We start from the raw sequence: 18,766 nt of genomic DNA, 5'->3' as shown, positions 1-18,766 counted from the left end.
TAATACTGGCCGCTGAGTCCCCGAGCAGAGCTCTGCAGTCGTTTTGTATCTGTCTCCACTCATTACTTAGCATTCATTGAGCCGATGATGCACAGTGAGCTGATACACCAGCGTGTGGAGGAACTTTCTCAGTGACGAGCCACTGTCTGCCAAGAGCTTGCAGTCTAGTCCTTGGGAAGAGGAGTCCACAGAGACTTAGAAACAGTGAGCACGCACACTGCTAGAAACCTGCAGCAGCCACATTGGGACCTGGAGTCAGAGCTGTGGCCTGAAATGGGATGAGTGCTTTCTTAGGTAGATTTTAGTTGTGAAATCATTGCCCTGTTGCCCGCGTTGATCTTAGGATCCTGTCAGCCTCGGTACACTGGGGTGCTCTTGGGTTTCTGGTGTGGTATACCTCACCTCAGTGCCACTGTAGATTTTATCTGTTAAACAAGAAGGAGAGCTATTCTGTGGCGTCCCGTGGGTGCAGCTGTGGGAAGCAGGTCTGGAAAGACTCCACTGGAGAACATGAACGCTTGCTTCTGTTCTTGCCAGCAGATGGCAGTCAGACATTTGAAAGACTTAACTAGCTAAGACACCAGAAAGTAATTCTAAGCTAATGCCACAATTCATACATACGCCTTTGGCCTATTAATAATCAACAGTAGCTCAGGCGTGGAAAAGAGTCGCTGATGATCAGGCATGGTGACACCCTGGGACCCCTGCACTTGGAAATTTGAGGCAGGAGGAATGCAAGTATAAGGACAGCTGACTTTAAAAAGGATGAAGAATTACTTATAACAAACATAGGACTCTTATCAAAGCTGGATATGGTCAGTCTATCAACTCAAAATGGGTGTAGCAGATTAATGACTATCACATCGATAGAGGGACAGAACATATTTTTATATCTTAAATAGTTTATCTATTTAGCTGTTCTACACACAATGGTGCCTCGCTTGCATGTGTGAGGGTGTCAGGTCCGCAAACCTGAAGTTAGAGACCATTGTGAGCTGCCATGTGAGTTCTGAGGACTGAACTCTGGTCCTCTGAAAGAGCAGCCAGTGCTCTTGACCACTGAGCCATCTCTCTAGCCCCAGACAAAACATATTTTTAAACCATAGACTGAGTAAAGATGTAGAAGTAATGTATTAACATTAATGGTGCTCCTGTGTAGAAAATCAAGTTTTCATTCAACACATCCAGGAAAACAGTAAAGAAGTAATATAGTTGCTTGGGGAATGTTTACTCTCAGGGGACATCAAGGAAGACAGGTTTGTCCTCCTTTTCCTTCAGCAGCTGGCAGACTCTCTGTATTGTTTGCCATGTGGGCAGACTGGCTTCTGCGGCTGTTTCCCGCTCGCTCCTGTGACCTAAGTCACAGGATGGTGACTTAGATGGTCTCTGATACCTGAGCCTTTATTTCCTTTAGTGCCGTCCTCTTAAGCTAAGCTACCGTAAGATTGAACAAGGGATGTTTCTCTTGCTCATAAAGTCAGATTTGGTGGGGGCTGGAGAGATGGCTCAGCGGTTAAGAGCACTGACTGCTCTTCCAGAGGTCCTGAGTTCAATTCCCAGCAACCACATGGTGGCTCACAACCATCTGTAATGGAATCTGATGCCCTCTTCTGGTGTCTGAAGACAGCTACAGTGTACTTACATATAATAATAAATCTTTTTTTAAAAAGTAAAGTCCGATTTTAAAAATCTAGCTTGAACAAATTCATAAACGTTACTGCAGGGTTTTGGAGATTTGTTGATTGACATTGCCATTTGGATCCTTAGAGACCAGGGACATCTGGCCTGTTCTCAGCAACCTTTATGGCTTCTACTCACAAGATGCTAATTAATGCCCACTCCACCGCACTTTCAATGACAGGAAATGACTGCAGGCATCAGCCGTCCCCTAGGAGGCTAATCCTGATGGAAGCTATTTCTCTGCAGGCTAGTTTTAATATTGATTTTATTTTGTTTTATAAATGTTCCTGGGGCTGATGAGCACCAGTGGAGAGTTGTCTGATAATGGTAACTGAAACGCCACAGTAAGACAAAGGAGCATGTGTGAGGAGACAAGCAAAACAGTTCACTGCTGAAGGACACTGAGAGGCTCCTGATTTCTCACTGTTTATTCTGATCTAGCAGCTCTGGCAGAAGCGTGCACACTGGAGGAATTTGTTGTCCCTTCCTGCGGACCTGGGTCCGTTGGTTAGTTAACTCACTTTCGTTTAAGTGAGGAACCCCAGTGTGGGCCACTCCTACAGTGGAGTATGGTTAGGGAGGGAGAGGGAGTGCAGTGCAGCTTTGTCAACAGTACAGATAGACGTTTCTTGGCTGTTTGAACAGTCTTCCACTGTAGCCCAGGCTAGCCTGACATGCACGATGTAGTTCAGGCTGGCTTCACACCAGTGACAGACCTCCCACCTGACCCTCTAGTGATGGGCCATGGGTGGTAGCCACCATGCCTGGAAACCTTGGAAGCTGGACTTCCAAGGTTGGTAATGCTGGTCTTTTTTACTTGTTTATATTTTCTCTCTTGTATTTTTTGATTTTTTTTTTTGAGACAAATTCTAAAAGGTCACTGTGTTGTGTGGCTCAGGCTGGCATCAACCTCCTCCTGCCTCAGTCTCCCAAGTGCTGAGATTGTGAGCATGTGCCACCACGCCCAACTAAAGATGGACTTTTAAGCGCAGTCCCTTAGCTGGGTTTGATGGACGGTCCGGTACATCTGATTTCCTTCCATGCTTTATGTTAGCACGTCTATTTTAGTAAGTCGTCCTCCTCCAGTCATGAATGATACTGACTCACAGGTGATGCGCCTTGCATATGCTAATGGTTTTGGACAAGAACGGTTTTGTTGTTTTGTTTTGTTTTGTTTTTCTTTTGTCTTTTTCTTGTTTTCTTTCCTTTTTTCCCTTACTTTTCGGGCAATGACTTAAGCAGGGTAGGGCATTCTGAACAATAATCTAAGGCTTCTAGAACAATCGACTCTGATCTCAGACTCTGCTTTTAGCAACTTCTGGGGTCTAGTGCAAGCAGGTGTCCTCTGCCTGCAGAAGGCTTCCCTCTGTAAAATGCTAGGGAGTTTCCCAAACTCTGACCACAAGAAGACTAAATGAAAGCTATCTCTGAAACGTTGTGTAAAGTGTAGATTTCTGTCACGTGGGAAGGGTAGGCCTGGGAAGTTTGGGAGGTTCCACTGCACAGTCATGTTTGAGAACAATTAGAGGTAACCTCTGAGGTCACATCTACTCTAAAATGCAGTAATTACAGGAAATAATGTATATCTGAGTGATTTTTATTATGTTATTTTCTAAAAGGCATTTTATATTCTACAAGGAAAAGTAGAAATCAGTACAGGGTGATCCCCTCCACACATGCGCCTTCACACTACTCCAGCTCACCAGAGCTTCGCTCCTTACACGTCAGTATACAGCGCAGAGAGATCTCTGCCATGGTCATATGATGGTTACTCTTAACCTCTATGTTTTCAGCCTCGAATTTAGAAAATAATTAAAGAATATGATATCCTGATTTCCATGTGATTCTAAAACAGAATAAAATTAGAGATTCTGCTTGTTAATTTGTTTGTTTTTCTTTAATTTACAGAACGCTCTTTTCAGTTGCATTAGCAGAAATGAAAGTAAGTATGTTGTCAGTGATTATGTGAGCAGTCCAGAGAGTAAGACATTTACAGACTTAGTTAACAGTAAATGATCGGCAGTACTCTTAGCACTACGCCTGCGAAGCCATCTGAAGAAGCAGGCACACAGGATTCTGCTAGGCCACTGCCTGTTCAAATCATCTGTGTAGTCTGACAATTCCTGTGTCCCAATTGCATATTTATAAACCAACACTATAGATAGATCACTAGAGAAAGAGAACACCGATAATAAGGTCTCTTCTGAGGAAACATGTATCTACAGTATGTGACGTAGTCCTTGCTAAGGGCTGCCTCTCGGTCCAGTACACAGGTATTTATTGAGTACTTGCCTGGCGTGGAGCAGACACTTATCTGTGGGAGCCCAGAACACAAAGCACTTGGAAGTGGTGTAGAGTATGAGGTAGCACTGATAAAAGGAAGAGGTTTAGAGGAAACAGGGATCTTATTGCAAGGTTGCTTAGAGGAGACCTCGTGGAGTTCATCGGTTAACTGGGCCTTGAAATTAAATAAGGCATTTGTAGGGGATGAGAGAGAAGCAGACGATGTGTACATGAAGTGTGGAGGAGCAGCATCCCATGTGAAGGGAATGTCGAGAGCAGCGGTTGGAGGTGGGAAAGGACAGCTGAAGAACAAGCAGTTGGTTGTAAACTGGGGCCTCGTTCAGAGTGTACCCTATAGTACACTTTGGCAGGTGATCTCGGATCCTCCCACACTGGCAAGGAAGCTAAGCCAATGGAGGAATCAGGAGACAGACACTTGATCCTATTTCACTTCACGCACGGGGGCTCCCAGAAAACCACCACTGCAGTGTACACTAATAAATGCGGCCAGAACTTCTTTCTGTGGCTGGAGATGTAGCACAGAGGTAGAGTGTATGCTTAGACATCTAAGGTCCTTGTCACCTCTAGCACCACACACATAGCAGTACTGAAAAGCAGCTGTTGCCCAAAGTGAGCGTGTGTTCTTTGGCAGTAGACATAAACTTGGGGGTAGTTAAAAGTCAAACCTAGTACAGATAGGTATGGAATAATGTGGTCCAGGAAACCGAGGTACGTTCCATAAGGTCAAACTCTGCCCCCGGTCGATGAATTTACACACGATTCATTATTTCTTGAAGTCACCTGAATGACTTCAGAAACAGACAGAAACGATGCCCCGTTTCTGGCTGTTCTGTAGTCATTTCTGACATCATGTAGGAGTTCTTAGCCTCTCTCTATAAACCTGTTCCTGCCACTCTAGCTCCTTTAGCAGCCCCTGCATGCACACCTTTAGATGCTGGAGGGTCTCCCGATCTTCGCCATTATGATCCCTCACCGTACTGCCAGCCACGCACGTCCCTTCCCATGGTGAATGGCATCGCTGTGCGTTTCTCTGTGTGCTCGTTTGCCTCACTATGTATGTAGCCCAGCCTGGATTGCAGGTGTGCACCACCACTCCTGGCCACTGGGGGGCGTGGCTGCTGTGATTTGCTTCATTTTACTTTCATCTCTTGGAGTCATGGTGGTGGGTGGCCTCCGTTGTGATCATTCTGCCTCGTCCGCCAAGTGCTGCAGGATGGCAGGTGTGTGCTGCACGCCTGGCTTTGGCTATTTTACATATACAAAAGCAGCCCCTCCCCTTCAAATGACTTAGCTTTGACTTTTCCTTGAGACAGACTGTATTAGTTAAAACAAAGACTTCTACAGTATAGGAAGATTCTTACAGATGTGTCAACTGTGTAGAAAATTTGAGAGTTCAGTTTCAAAGTACATATTTGTTAAATTTATTAAGTTGCTGTGCTCTCTCTTGGTTTTTACAGATCCATATAATAAGTTTAAGGCACTGTCACTGTGTTCTCTTTGGTTTGGTTTGGTTTGTGTGTAAGTCTGCACAAGGGCAGTGTGGAAAGAGGCCGTGTCTGTTTTCTCAGCATGGGCACTTCGGACACTGGGAAGGCCGCGTGGTAAAGGGACAGTGTTAGGTGCTTTGTTGTACATAGCAGTCCTGACCTGCATTAAACACCAGGTTATGCTCCCAAATTGTCATTACAACCAGAAATTCTTGCATGTGCTTGTGCACACTTCTGGGGTTGTGGTACTCAGGTAGGATAGAGTTGACTAGAGAGTGTGGCTGTCGTGTGTCAGTGAGCATTGGATGGCCCATGGCTGTCTGTAGTCCTGCTGAGTCACGTGATTATTATCCTCCACGCATGTTTTACTTCTCATATTCAGGGCTGTGCTGGTGATCGCTGGCTAACATTAACAAAAAGCCGTTGCATCTCAGTGTCATCTCTTTCTCCACAGTGGGCTCGGTGTGCTGCAGTTACGCGGGGCATCACACCAACTGCCGAGAGTTCTGTCAAGCCATTTTTCGAACAGACTCCTCTCCTGGACCATCTCAGATCAAAGCAGTGGAAAATTATTGTGCGTCTATTAGTCCACAGTTGATACACTGTGTGAACAATTACACCCAGTCGTATCCAATGAGAAACCCAACTGACAGTAAGTGAAGGGGTTGTGTTCTTCTCCGTCTTCGATGAATAATTCATTTACAAACTCATGTGTTCATGTAGGTGTCTGGTCGGGTTCCCTTGAGAGACATCCAGATCTCTGATGCACATCAGACTATACCTTTACACCAGGAAATTCCATGTTGTCATTTACACAAGAAAACATAAATTTATATATATGTATGTATATTACATATAAATGCGTAGTAGTATATGAGAAAAAAGATAGAAATAACCCAAAAATGCATCAGGATATTGACTAAATGATATTTCTATGCAATAACCACACTTTACAACTAACAAAAGGGGGTAAATTTATTCCGGAAGTCCAAGGTGTATTTAGAAAACAAAGCAAGTTTCAGAACTGAAAGCATAGTGCGTTCTATTTAGCTGTTCTACACCGTATATTTCTGTAATGCTGAAACTTTTTTTAATAGAAGCTTTTACTTTCAAAATAAAAAAAATCATAAAAATAAGAGAATGATATTTTTGAAAAATCAAGGCTCTGATGAAGCAGTCCTTGCGGGAATCTTCAAACACCTACTTTAGATTTCCTAGAATCCGTTCCGCTCACTGAGAGAGTTTAAAGAACCGACAGGTCAACCAGACTGACGAAAGACTAGCTTATAAGGCAGATGCTTGTGTTTATACTGGAATATTCTAAGGCTTCTTTTATTATCTTGAAAGTGGTGTGCATTGTGTGGCCATAATTGAAATCAGAATCTGAGGCTTCTGACGCCCTGTGATGTGGTGGTGTGGTGAAAACAAGACACGTGGCCTTCGTTTATTCTAAAGCGGATCTGTGTTTCCTGACATTTAGACACACTGGAATGTTGCCAGCAGTGAGGGGTAGAAGCTCTAAGAAAGCTAAGGCAGAAAGAGGTTTTAAGGGTAGAGCAATAAGCTCCAGTGTCTGTCCCAAGCCAGAGGAAGCTAGAAAAGGCAGCTTCAGATTAAGTGTGCTTCCTCAAAGGCAGACGCCTGAGAAGCTACTTGAGAGAACCCTTCTGAAGTCTGTAGCCTGCCTGAAAGTATTCTTTTGGTTTCTAGTTCTTTGTAGAAAATTAAAGGCTGGGTGAGTGGGGACGGACATTCACAGGCAAACCATGGCCCATTAGCATGTTGGAGGCCCTGGTTCAATCCCTGTCATCATAAAAGAAAAGAAAAGAAAATTAAAGGCAGAAATAAACTAAGATATTGACAGAGTTCATAGTATCTAAATTACAATGTATATTAATTAGCTTCTACAGACTTAAAAACGTCTGTGGTATCTCAGGGTATGATTAAGTGGAATGATTTTAATGCCACAGAAGTTAGTCACCAATCTTATGTAGACTAGACACAAGCAGGAATTAAGCCCACTCTGATTTGCAATATTTTTCCAAGAGCATAATAATATGTTTTATGTGAGGTTTTCTTAGGTGTGGGATGACTTATATTTTATAAGGACAGTTCTAGAAAGCTCACGGCTGGGAACTGTGGTGGATTCTGGGAAACTTTTGCAGAATGGAGAGAACAGGCCCTGTTTGCTGCAGAGACTTGCACAGGGGCGACGTGTTTCCTGCCTGCTACCGTGCTGCTCTCTGCAGAGCAGTGGTTATGAAGCGTCTAACAGTGGCCTTCCGCCCTGAATGCAGGTTTGTACTGCTGTGACAGAGCTGAAGACCATGCTTGCCAGAGCGCCTGCAGGAGGATTCTAACGTCTAAGAAGACAGAAATGGAGATTGTGGATGGTCTCATTGAGGGTTGCAAGACCCAGCCCTTGCCTCAAGATCCTCTTTGGCAGTGTTTTCTCGAAAGCTCACAGTCAGTTCACCCTGGAGTCACCGTGCACCCTCCTCCCTCAACCGGCCTTGATGGGGCCAAATTGCATTGTTGCTCTAAAGCAAACACCTCAGTGTGTAGGTTAGTATCTCATTTACCTTTATCAAGATCAACAGAAAACAGCATTTTAATTGGTGGCTTTTAACAAATGTCTTATTTTTGTGTTGTGTAGGCTTAGCATTTGGAAAATAAAAAGTCTGCCCTGGGGTGTATAGCTCAGTGGTAGACTGCTTAGCATGTACAGATTCAGTCCTAGTGCAAACGATATAGAAGAATAGAAAATCTCTCACTTTTTAAAATTTTTAAAAGATTATGTATTTTATGTATATGAGTGTTCTTTCTATACTTGTGTGGATGGGTGGTACCCCCAGAGGCCCGAGAGGGCGTCAGATCCCCTGGAGTTGGCGTTACAGGCCGCTGTAAGTTGCCATGCACATGCTAGGAGCTGAACCTGGGTCCTGCAAGAGCAGAAAACACTCTTCCCCACTAAGCCATCTCACCAGCCCAGAGTCTCTAATTATTTTGTTCAGCAAATGTTAACTGAAGACTGTTTAAGTACAATATTTTAGGGCCAGCAAGGTCACTACTTAGCAGGTAGAGACACGTGCCACCAGGCCTGATTAAATAATTAAATGATCTAAGTGTAATTCTTGGGATCCACATGGTAAAAGAGGAAAACAGACTCCCTCAAGTTGTTCTCACACTGCTACACATTGTGAATGCACATGCACACACACAAAAAAGTAAATACAATTTAACTTAAAAAACATATGAATATTTTCCTTGCATGTGTACATGTGTACGACATATATGCCTGGTGCCCATGGGCGTCAGAAGAGGAGGTCATAGGATCGCATAGAACTTGAGTTCAGCCCTTTAAAATTTTGTTTTATACATTGAGTAGAGGTATGAAGGATTAACTATTAACAGGGCTAACTATTTAAGGCTGATGTGATGTCATTAAGCTTTAGTGTGCTGGGCCTGGAGAGCGGGCTCAGTGGTTAGGAGTTCTTACTGTTCTTGCAGAAGACCTGAGCTTGGTCCCAGCAACCACTGGGTGGCCCACAGTTACCTATAGCCCCAACTGTGGGGGATTAATACTCTCTGCTGGCACCGTAAGCCCCTTTACTCACATGTGCAGGCACATACTTACACATGCAAAAAGTTATTTAGAAGAATATGTTTTGATCTACTATTTAAGAGATAGTCTATTAAATTATGGAATTTTAGGATAGGGATTGTAATTCAGTTGGTAGAGTGCTTGCCTAGCATGCATAAAGCCCTCTAATGCCGCATAAACTAGTCATGGAGACACATATCCCATGTGTCCCAGCACTCAGGAGGTGGAGACAGGAGGATCAGTGTCAGCCTCAGCTATATACTGAGTTCAAGGCCAGCCTGAGCCCCATGATTCCCACTGTTAAAAGGAAGAAAGGACAAACTTTGAATTTAAACAGTCTTGTTATAACAACCTTAGTGATATAGGCATCTATGTTAGTTGGAGAATTATTGTGTGGTGGTTCTAGAACAAAAAATCTGTCATAAACAAATGAGGAAAGTTTTATTTCAGTTCACTGTTTCAAAGGTTTCAGTCCAGAATCCCGGCTCCATTGGCTTATTCTGAGGAGAAGCAGAATATTCCAGTGGAGGGAGTTTGGTAGATCAGAGCTGCTCACCCAGTCACCTACTCTCTCCAGTCAGACTTTCCAGCTAAACTCAACCTCCTAAAGTTTCTGCCAACTCTCCGTATAGGGTTGCCAGCTAGGGACCAAGCCTTCAGCACCTGAGCCTCCAAGGAATTATTTCACATCCAAATCATCAATTGGGTGTGGCACCCAGAGATGAAAAATAGTGCAAACGTGAACTGAGCAAACAGTGTAGCGCTGACAGTCAGTGGAGGTAGCTGAGAGCATGGTGGGTAGTCCCTTTCTGTTGCTGTGATGGGACACCATGACCAGGGCAACTAGAGAAGAATTGGTTAATTGGGCTTTGAGTTTAGAGGGTTAAGAGTCCAGGACCATCATGGCAGGGAGCATGGCAGCAGGCAGGCATGGTGGGTGCCAGAGCAGTAGTTGAGAGCTCATATCTTGAGGCACAATCACGAAGCAGATTTAGGGGTGGGGTGGCACAAATCTTTTGAAACCTCAAAGCCCCTCTCCCCAATGACATACTTTCTCCAACAAGGCCACACCTTCTAATCCTTCCCAAACAGTTCCACCAACTAAAGACCAAGTATTCAAGTACATGAGCCCATGGGGGCATTCTCATTCAGATTACAACAAAGATGTAACAGAAGTTTGCCTTATTAGAGGTATTTTGCACAAAAAGGAGCCAAACATTACTAGGATATCCTGAAGGAAAAGTAGAAACATTTTATTCTATTCTCATAAAATTGGTGGACCGTTACAAAAACAAATTATGCTTAGGGTAATCCATCCAACTTTACCAAAGATACAAAAAACTCTAAACAAAACCAATTGAAAGGACGAACTGTAAGTAACCTGGCCCTATAGTTACAGAGGTGGATTCTGTATAGAAGTTAATAAAGTATTGATGAGAGGGGTGCTGAGGAATGTTTCAGCACTCACAAAAGTAAATTTCTGTCTGTATTGATTGACCGGAGCCTGGGATGGTTCTTGCTGTTTGTTTTGGTTTATGAGACAACTCCTCTCTAAGTAACCCTGGCCGTCCTGAAACTCACTGTTTAGACCAGGCTGGCCTCAAACTCACTGGCTCCACCTGCCTCTGCCTCCCAAGTGCTGGGATTAAAGGTGCTGGCCTGATGAACAGGCTAGCGTGGTGTTGGTTTTGAAGAGTGTTACTGTTGTTTCTAGCATGTATTTAGGAGGGTATCTGCTCTGGTGCAGGTGGAGATAAAAGGACAGTTGAGCGTTGGTTCTCTCCTTTACCATATGGGCCCAGGGATTGTTAGGTTGGCAGCAGGCCCTGCTACCTGCTGCTGCTACCTTAACAACAGGTTTATGGTTTGCTGAATGCTTTCAGTTTCATCAGACTGACCTTTCTGAAACCTCATGAGATAATTGGGGAAATTTATATAATTTCTGTTTTAAATGTTAGAAACTAACTCGAGACGTTGAATAATCTATTCAGGGTAAATATAGAAAATTAATAGCTAGAAAAAATACTGACTTCCTCTTCCTCAAATGTGCACACTCCCATGAGAGCCAGGGTCTGATCTGTGTAATGATACTGTGTCACCAGTGCCTTGAAGAAGCAGGCACATAGAACGGCGGGCGCTCCTGACTCCAGGGAGAGCGGGCAGACATACTGCAGAGTAAAGGGACTTCTTTAGGTCAGTGTCTAGAGCACTGGCTGCTCTCTAGCCAACCCAGGTTCATTTCCCACAACCACACAGCAGCTCACAGCTGTCTGTGACTCAGGTCCAGCAGATCCGATGACCTCCATTGGCGCCTGACACACACACAGTGCACAGATGTACATGCAGGCAAACATTCATTCACGTTAAAAAGTTAAAGCCAACCCCTCTTCATGGGGTATTTTGAGAGTCAAATAACTGTGAGAATGGTGGAAAATATTTACTTATAGTTTTGTATATTTCAATGATATCAAATTTTTATAGTGAACATGTATACTTTTATAAAAATAGACTAATGAATCCAGCGTATAAAAGCCCCAGGATGCGGTGGATCAACTACAATAGTATGGAGAAGTTTTGAGGGTCTTAAGGAATATAAGTGACTTAAACAAACTTTAATCTATAAACCCCACCCCTCATCTTTCCTGGTTCTAGGTACTAAACCCAGCAGCCCAGGCACATAACTCACACAGTTACTCTTAAAATGCTTCTTTAGCAAAGCACTCTGCCTTGTATGGTTAGCATAATTAGAGGAGATTGTACCTTTGTGGGTAAAACCTTGTGTTTTACTTTAAGTACATATTGAGAAAAGAAGGGAGTAAGAAAGCTATGGGAAAAATAGTTGTCCAGGACTGAGGATGAACAAAACACCCTAAGGGACCAGAAAAGGATGTATCCACCTTTCTATCAATCATAGCAAAGGGGTTGGGTGATTTTTTTCTTTAATTTTTGGGAAATTATTTACTGATGTATTACTGAATTTATTTATTTATTCCTGGGGTGGGGTGGGATGGGCATGCATGCCATGGAATGTGTGTGGAGATCAGAGGAAACTGTACTCCATTCTTTCCTTCTGCCACTATGTGGGTTCTGGGGGGTCAGGCTCAGATCACCAGGCTTGCATGGTGAGCTCTTTCTCCCGCTTAGCCATGACTCAGTCCCACTCTGTCCTGTGGATGACTTTTTTAAAATATGTACATTGTGTTGTATTTTTATTTTATTTGTATGAGTGTTTTCCTGCATGTGTATCTGTGCACCGCATGCAAGCCTGATGCCCTCAGAGGCCAGGAAAGTGTGTGGGGTCCCCTGGAATCGGAGCCACAGAGTTAGGAGCTGCTGCCATGTGGGTGCTGGGGATCAAATCTGAGGCCTCCGAAAGAGCTCTTAATTGACGAGCTACCTCTCCAGCCTCACTGGCTTTTAAAACACCATTTTTCATGGAGAAGATGACTTCATCTGGCTCCGAATACCAGGAGCTAGTTAATGTGTACCTTTTTTCTTTATGTTCTTAAAAATAGTCGATACAATTTTAGTTTTTCATAAAGCAAATATTCACTAGGCTGCATTTATCCTTTGTTTCAGGGAATTGTGCACGAAACTCTACAGCATGAGCTGGGGAAACACACAGAGCTGGCAGGAGTTTGACCGCATCTGTGAATATAACCCCGGGGAAGTGTCCATGCTGGCCTGTCTGGCTGATGTCCGGGAGCCTTGCCAGTTGGGTTGTACAAACCTTACTTACTGTACCAACTTTAACAACAGGTAGGAAAATTATTACACCTGGAAGTAGAAATGCACTGTCATTAACTTCCTTCTTTCTGGAATGCCTTCCGGATCTCGTAAGATCAGCCAGTTCTCATAAACACTGAGCTCTGTCCAGCCCTCAGCTTTGAAAAGAGGGGCAGAATGGAGCACTTCGTAAGAGATAACATTTATTAGTAGATAATGCCTAACAACAAAAAGTGACAGAGGCCATCTAGGAGAGACTGTGGCAAGAAAGTGACTTCCTGGACGGCCCATGGTATAGCTTGGTTGCAGTGGTTGTGCAGTGGAGAGGCACAGCCCCAGAGGCTTCAGCCCACGGTTGCTTCTCGCTGCTGATACGCCTTTCCTGCCACTATCACATAGCCTAGTGATTCCTGCGGATATCCACGGATGAAGCCACAGCTGGGCAGCGTGATAAAACAGGGCCGTGTAAGACTGCTGCTTTGAACTTCTAATGAGCTTACAGTGAAACACTGTTCTGAACTTACTACCAGCATCCTTCTGTAAGCCCTTTTGTGTAACATTCTATCTACAAAGTTATTTTATGAAGAACTTTTATCTAAGAAGGCATAACAAAGCTGAGGAAAAATATAAAGCATGGCTGTTGGGCTCTGTTCCATTCACCAAACACACGATGTTGGTATCAGGAATATATGTCTATCTATATGTGTGTACATGCATACATATGTAGGTATGTGTGCATGTGTATAAGTATGCATGTGCACTTGTGAAATTGATGAAATAGGTGGTCAGGCCCAGCCAGCAGTGTGTGTGTGTGTGTGTGTGTGTGTGTGTGTGTATGTGTGTGTGTGTATACCTGACTTTCTTCTTTTCCTTTTCTTTTTTTTTCCTTTCTTTTCTCTGTGAAATTGCCAAAAGTCAGCTTTTGGCCCTAGAACAGTAAGAGTTAAATTGCCAGAAGCCATCAGCATCTGGCCCCAGAACAGTATGAGAGAGTTACAAGGCCAGAGGTCATCAGACTTCAGTTGTCGCTCGTTCCACCTCAGTACCTGATCCTGACATGGCTGACTCCCAGCAAAGAAGGAATAAAATGCTCGCATTTATTCCTTGCATTCCATGTTCTATAACAACATGGGTAAATATCAAAGAAAAAAATCATGTTTTAGTGACTATTCCAGGTCTCCCAAGTAGAGTATGATTTCATTTACGTGAAATTCTAGAACAGGCTAGAATAATTTGTGATGTGTTGTGTATGGAGACTGATCATATGGAGGTCCAACAGGGCACAAGGGCACTATCTGGTGTGGTGGAAATGTTCCATTATTGATTTATTGATTTATTGATTTATTGATTTACATGCCTTTCTATGAGCTAAGCACGTGTCAAATCACATCCAACTTATACTCTTGACATTTTGTTTCTTAGTTATACCTCAGTTTTGTTTGCTTGCCTTTTTTGTCCTTTGTTTGGTTTGGTTTTGGTTTTGGTTTTTTGGTTTTTCAAGACAGGGTTTCTTTGTATAACCGTGGCTGTCCTGGAACCAATTCTGTAGCCAGGATGGCAGCACAGATCAATGCCACATCCCCCCTGCTGCACCCCCACCCCACGCAAGTGCTGGGATTAAAGGCGTGTGGCACCACCCCCTGGTCAAACCTGTTTCCTTTTGTGAAGTAAAGCGAAATGGTCTGGGCATGTTGGGCTGTCCTCAGAACCTTGAGGTTTTAACGGCTTCATGAGAAGCTATGTTAGCTAAGACACGCAGTCAGCGTCCCTGAGGCTAGTGCCATGTTGTCTCCAACCACCTGAAGCGGAAAGCCTCTTGTGGGTCTCACGATCTCTCCCTTTAAGAAAACCAGATTTTCCTGATGTAGATGTATGAAGAGTTTACTCATTGTCTCTACCCAGGAAATAATTTGTCTCCATTCCGTCTGGATCTTTTTAAGGCCAACAGAACTTTTCAGGAGCTGCACGGCGCAGTCTGACCAGGGCGCCATGAGTGACATGAGGCTGTGGGAGAAGGGCAGCATAAAGATGCCCTTCATCAGCATCCCCGTGCTGGACATTAGAACCTGCCAGCCAGACCTGTGGAAGGCCGTCGCCTGCTCCCTGCAGATCAAGCCGTGCCACAGGAAGTCCCGCGGGAGCATCATCTGCAAGTAAGTCACGCCAGCCGGCACGGGAGTCCTCTACCTCAGCCTCTCTGCACAGCTCTCTGCCCTTTGCCTGTGCCTTCCCCCACACGGTGCTTTCACACTTTCTCCTCCTCTGCCTGACAGATGCCCCTCATCTTCCTCTCTGAAGCCTGCCCTTCTTCACCTGTGAAATACCAGACGTTCTTACAGTCTTCCCACGTTCCTCTGGCTGATACTAACTTATCCTTAGTACACATTCCCATCAAACTTCATGTATGCTTTATTATGGAATCTCGTTCAAGAAGAAGTTTCTAAACACCTTCAGTGCACAGTTATGGTTTTATACTTTAAGATTGTTTATTACATTCATTTATTCATGGAACGAGTGTTCTTTTGTACAGCTGGTGTACAAATGCCTCCATGTGTATACATGTGGACGTCAAAGCACAACTTGGACCAGAGTGCGTACGTGTGTGTATGTGTGTGTTTGTGTGTGCATGTGCATGTGTTTGTGTGTGTGAGTGTGTGTGTTTGTGTGTGTGAGTGTGTGCGTGTATGTGTCTGTGTAAGAGTGTGTTGTGTGTGTGTGTGTGTGTGTATAGTGTGTGTATGTGTGTGTGTGTGTGTGTGTGTGTGAGGGAGAGATGTGTGTGGTGTGTGTGATGCGTGTGTGTGTATGTGTGTGTGGGGGTGGGGGGTTCAGTGCATCCCAGGTTGAATTCAGGTCATCAGCCTTTGCAGCAGGCACCTTTTCCAACAAGCCATCTTGCTGGCCCTATCCTCATACATTTAGAAAGGGAGGATGTGGGTGAGGGCACACCACCTCAGTGAGTGGGTCCCTCAGGCGTCAGACTCAGGCTTGGTGGGCACACTAAATCTCGCTGCCCCTCTGGCTTTAGTTGTGTTCCCGACTTACATTCCCCTTGACTTAGGTATCCTCTTTCCCTGCTTTGCCCTTCTCCTCTCTGCTGGTCCTCCTCTGCAGCTACTGTTCTGCTATTACGCAGTGGGAGTCAGTGGCCAGCCATCAGGTCCTGTTCTAGGAAACAGTTCTGAACGGCAGGTTACTTAGGAGACCTAAGGCCAGGCCAAGATGACAGCTGCCTGATGGGAGAAGCAGCCCTCACTCCACAGCCACGGCTGCTCTTCAGGCCTCTGTTTTTCAAAGGCTTTTCCAAGACCAAGTCCACACCGGGCCCTAAACCACTGGCGTGTGGCTCAGCGCCGCTCACTTCAGGTTATTAACCATCCAGATCACTTTTATTTTTTCTTATTTGGTTTAGTTTTGATTTTGGAGTCTTCCTGTCTCACTCTACAGTCAGACTGGCCTTGACCTCATAACAATCCTCCTGCCTCAGCCTCCTGAGCAGAGATTACAGGTATGAGCTGTCGTGCCCGGCTTCTAATCTATTTTCCAACGTGGCTCAAGAATGAGCAGCATAAGGGAGGGGTTGAGGTCTAACTCTGTGGTAAGAAGTCAAGGTCAAACATGGGAAGGACGTGCTCGCAGGAAACCTTCACCTAAGGATCAGCCTTTACTCAAGACTAAAGAAAACTATTAGAGATATATGTGTCTTGTATGTATAAGTGTTTTGTCTACATGTATGTATTTGCACTACATGCGTACCTGGTAGCCACGGAGGTTGGAAGACTCTTAGTACTGGGGTTACAGATGGTTTTCAGCCCCCATATAGGTACTAAAAACCAACCCCATGTCCTCTGCAAGAGCAACAAGTGCTTTTAACTATGGAGCCCTCTTTCCAGCCCTGAAAATTAAGCTGCCAACTCCCTGGTTGTTATAAGCCAAACACCTTAGCAGTGATAACTACAAAGATCTTAAAAAATGAGAAAGGGAGGAACGGAAGGGGAATGGAAGCAACAGCACAAGGCCTTGAAAGTGGCACACCATTTGCAGGGCAGACTAGCCCAGCTCACTTTCCTGTGGTAGACGCTGCACCATGCTTGGAGCAGTGGATGTAAGCCTGGAGCAAGGCCTCCAGCCTCAGAGTACAGGGCGTTAGCTAAGTTTAGCTGGACGTTCCTGTCACTGTCCTTTGTCCACACGTAGTCCTAACCAGCCAGGGGAGCTTGGCAGGTAATGAACGCTTCTAAGAAGTTTCAGAAACATAGTTTTGATCAGACAACATCAGGCAGAGCCATGAATCCAAAATGTTCTTTTTTCTTTTAAGATCAGATTGTGTAGAGATTCTCAAGAAATGTGGAGACCAGAATAAATTCCCTGAAGCCCACACAGCTGAAAGTATCTGTGAGTTCCTGTCCCCTGCAGATGATGTGGAGAACTGTATACCTCTGGACACATACCTCAGTAAGTGCTGCGTGGGTCTGGTGCCTCTGCCCCTGTTCTTTCCCTTGGATGGGGAACTATTGCTTGATTCTACTATCTGCATTAGCCACTTCCTTGTTGCTGTGACAAAAATACCCAACAAGAACATTTTAAGGGAGGAAGAGTGTACTTGGCTCACAGTTCAAGGATACAGGGGCAACCATGGCGACAGGGGTGAGAAGCAGGAGCATCTGACGTTTGGAAGCAAGAGACTGTGCTCAGCTCACTTCTTCAGCCCAGGTCCCCAGCTAATGGAATGGTGCCGTCCAGTAGGGCAGACCTAATCTCTCATCCAGGGGTCCGGAGTTTTGTCTCCTAAGTGATTAGATCCTGTCAAGTTGTCATTGTCATCTTAAAATGTGTAAGCATAAGTTGTATTTTATCTTTCGGAGGAGATATGAACTTTTTACCAGTCAGGAATTGTAAAGATCGAAGCAGAGGACAGCATCACCAGAAGTCATCATGTGACCAGAAAGTAGAATTTCCCCCTAGAAAGCGGTCAGGTTTGTCACTGTCTATCGGGACCTGAGCCAGGCCTACCTTGGCCTTACTCAATAGAGGAGAGAAGAAAGAGCTCTCCCCTGGGCTCACGTGGGGAAGTGGAACTTGTCTCACTGCTTTAGTTTCACCCTGCCAGACACTTCTGCCAAGAGCTACCCGGCAGTAAGTTGGTACCTCCTTGAGGGAGGAATTCCAGTAAGAGCTCCTTAGCAGCAGTGAAACCAGTGTCTGAGGTCAAGCCCTTAGTGTTTGGGCTGCCACCAGGGGGCACCAGAGCCATAAGCTGGCTGACCACTAGAGAAGCCTAGTGGCTTCTTTCCCAGTTAGGAGTAAGCCCAACTGCCAATAGCACAGGAAAGCTCAGAAGTAGGCCAGGATGTTTATGGTGGTGCAACATCAGGAACGCAGGCTTCTCAGCCGTTCTCCACTCTGCTCAGTCACTCCCTGCACTTTACTGCCCTACTGTGGCTGCTGGCGCTTTATCCAATTGACTCTAGTTGGCAAAAGGGAAGGAGGCAGAGAGACGTCTCCTTAATCTCAGGGGGCACTTATAAGTGTATGAAAAACTTGGATGGGTGATCTTTTTAGCTTTGGGCCTATGCCCACCTTGAATAAAAATAAGGATCCACTAAACAAACAGAGAAGAGAGGGTGGTGAGTGTCTAACTGGCAGGCTCTCCGGGTAAAGAGACCGTGGTTGGTACATGCTTTTGCCCCTGTGACCTTGGGAAGACCCCCTTCCCAAGTTCCAGGTAAAGCTGCCCGGAGTGGTGGGCTGAGTGAGAAGGCTCCCGCAGCCTGTCTCTGCTGAGCCGAGCGAGGTTGAGAGTCAAGTGAGCACATCAGTATATTCATGATCAGGGTATTCATGGTGCTGGAAACTTCCAGCGTGTGTCGGGGAGAAATGATCTCAGCAGGAGGGAAACTGGAGAACGCTCCAACATGCATAGCAGCACTGTCCTGAAATACCACATGGGCTCGAAGAGCTGCTC

General features: G+C 44.9%; 1 protein-coding gene across 1 annotated transcript in view; it reads left to right on the top strand.

Annotated features, from left to right (window-relative positions):
• Positions 1 to 18,766, top strand: part of Reck (reversion inducing cysteine rich protein with kazal motifs) — a 65,516-nt gene that overhangs the window by 30,796 nt on the left and 15,954 nt on the right. The window contains exons 7-12 of the mRNA XM_032891579.1: positions 3,589 to 3,622; positions 5,926 to 6,123; positions 7,769 to 8,036; positions 12,655 to 12,834; positions 14,742 to 14,954; positions 17,120 to 17,256. Of these exons, the coding sequence (XP_032747470.1) occupies positions 3,589 to 3,622; positions 5,926 to 6,123; positions 7,769 to 8,036; positions 12,655 to 12,834; positions 14,742 to 14,954; positions 17,120 to 17,256 (1,030 nt within the window). The remainder of the gene's footprint in view (positions 1 to 3,588; positions 3,623 to 5,925; positions 6,124 to 7,768; positions 8,037 to 12,654; positions 12,835 to 14,741; positions 14,955 to 17,119; positions 17,257 to 18,766) is intronic.

The sequence above is a fragment of the Rattus rattus genome, chromosome 1 (genome assembly GCF_011064425.1).
Source record: "Rattus rattus isolate New Zealand chromosome 1, Rrattus_CSIRO_v1, whole genome shotgun sequence".
Taxonomy (NCBI): Eukaryota; Metazoa; Chordata; class Mammalia; order Rodentia; family Muridae; genus Rattus; species Rattus rattus.
Note: the sequence above shows the minus strand (reverse complement) of the source record. Positions and strands in the feature narration are given on the sequence as shown.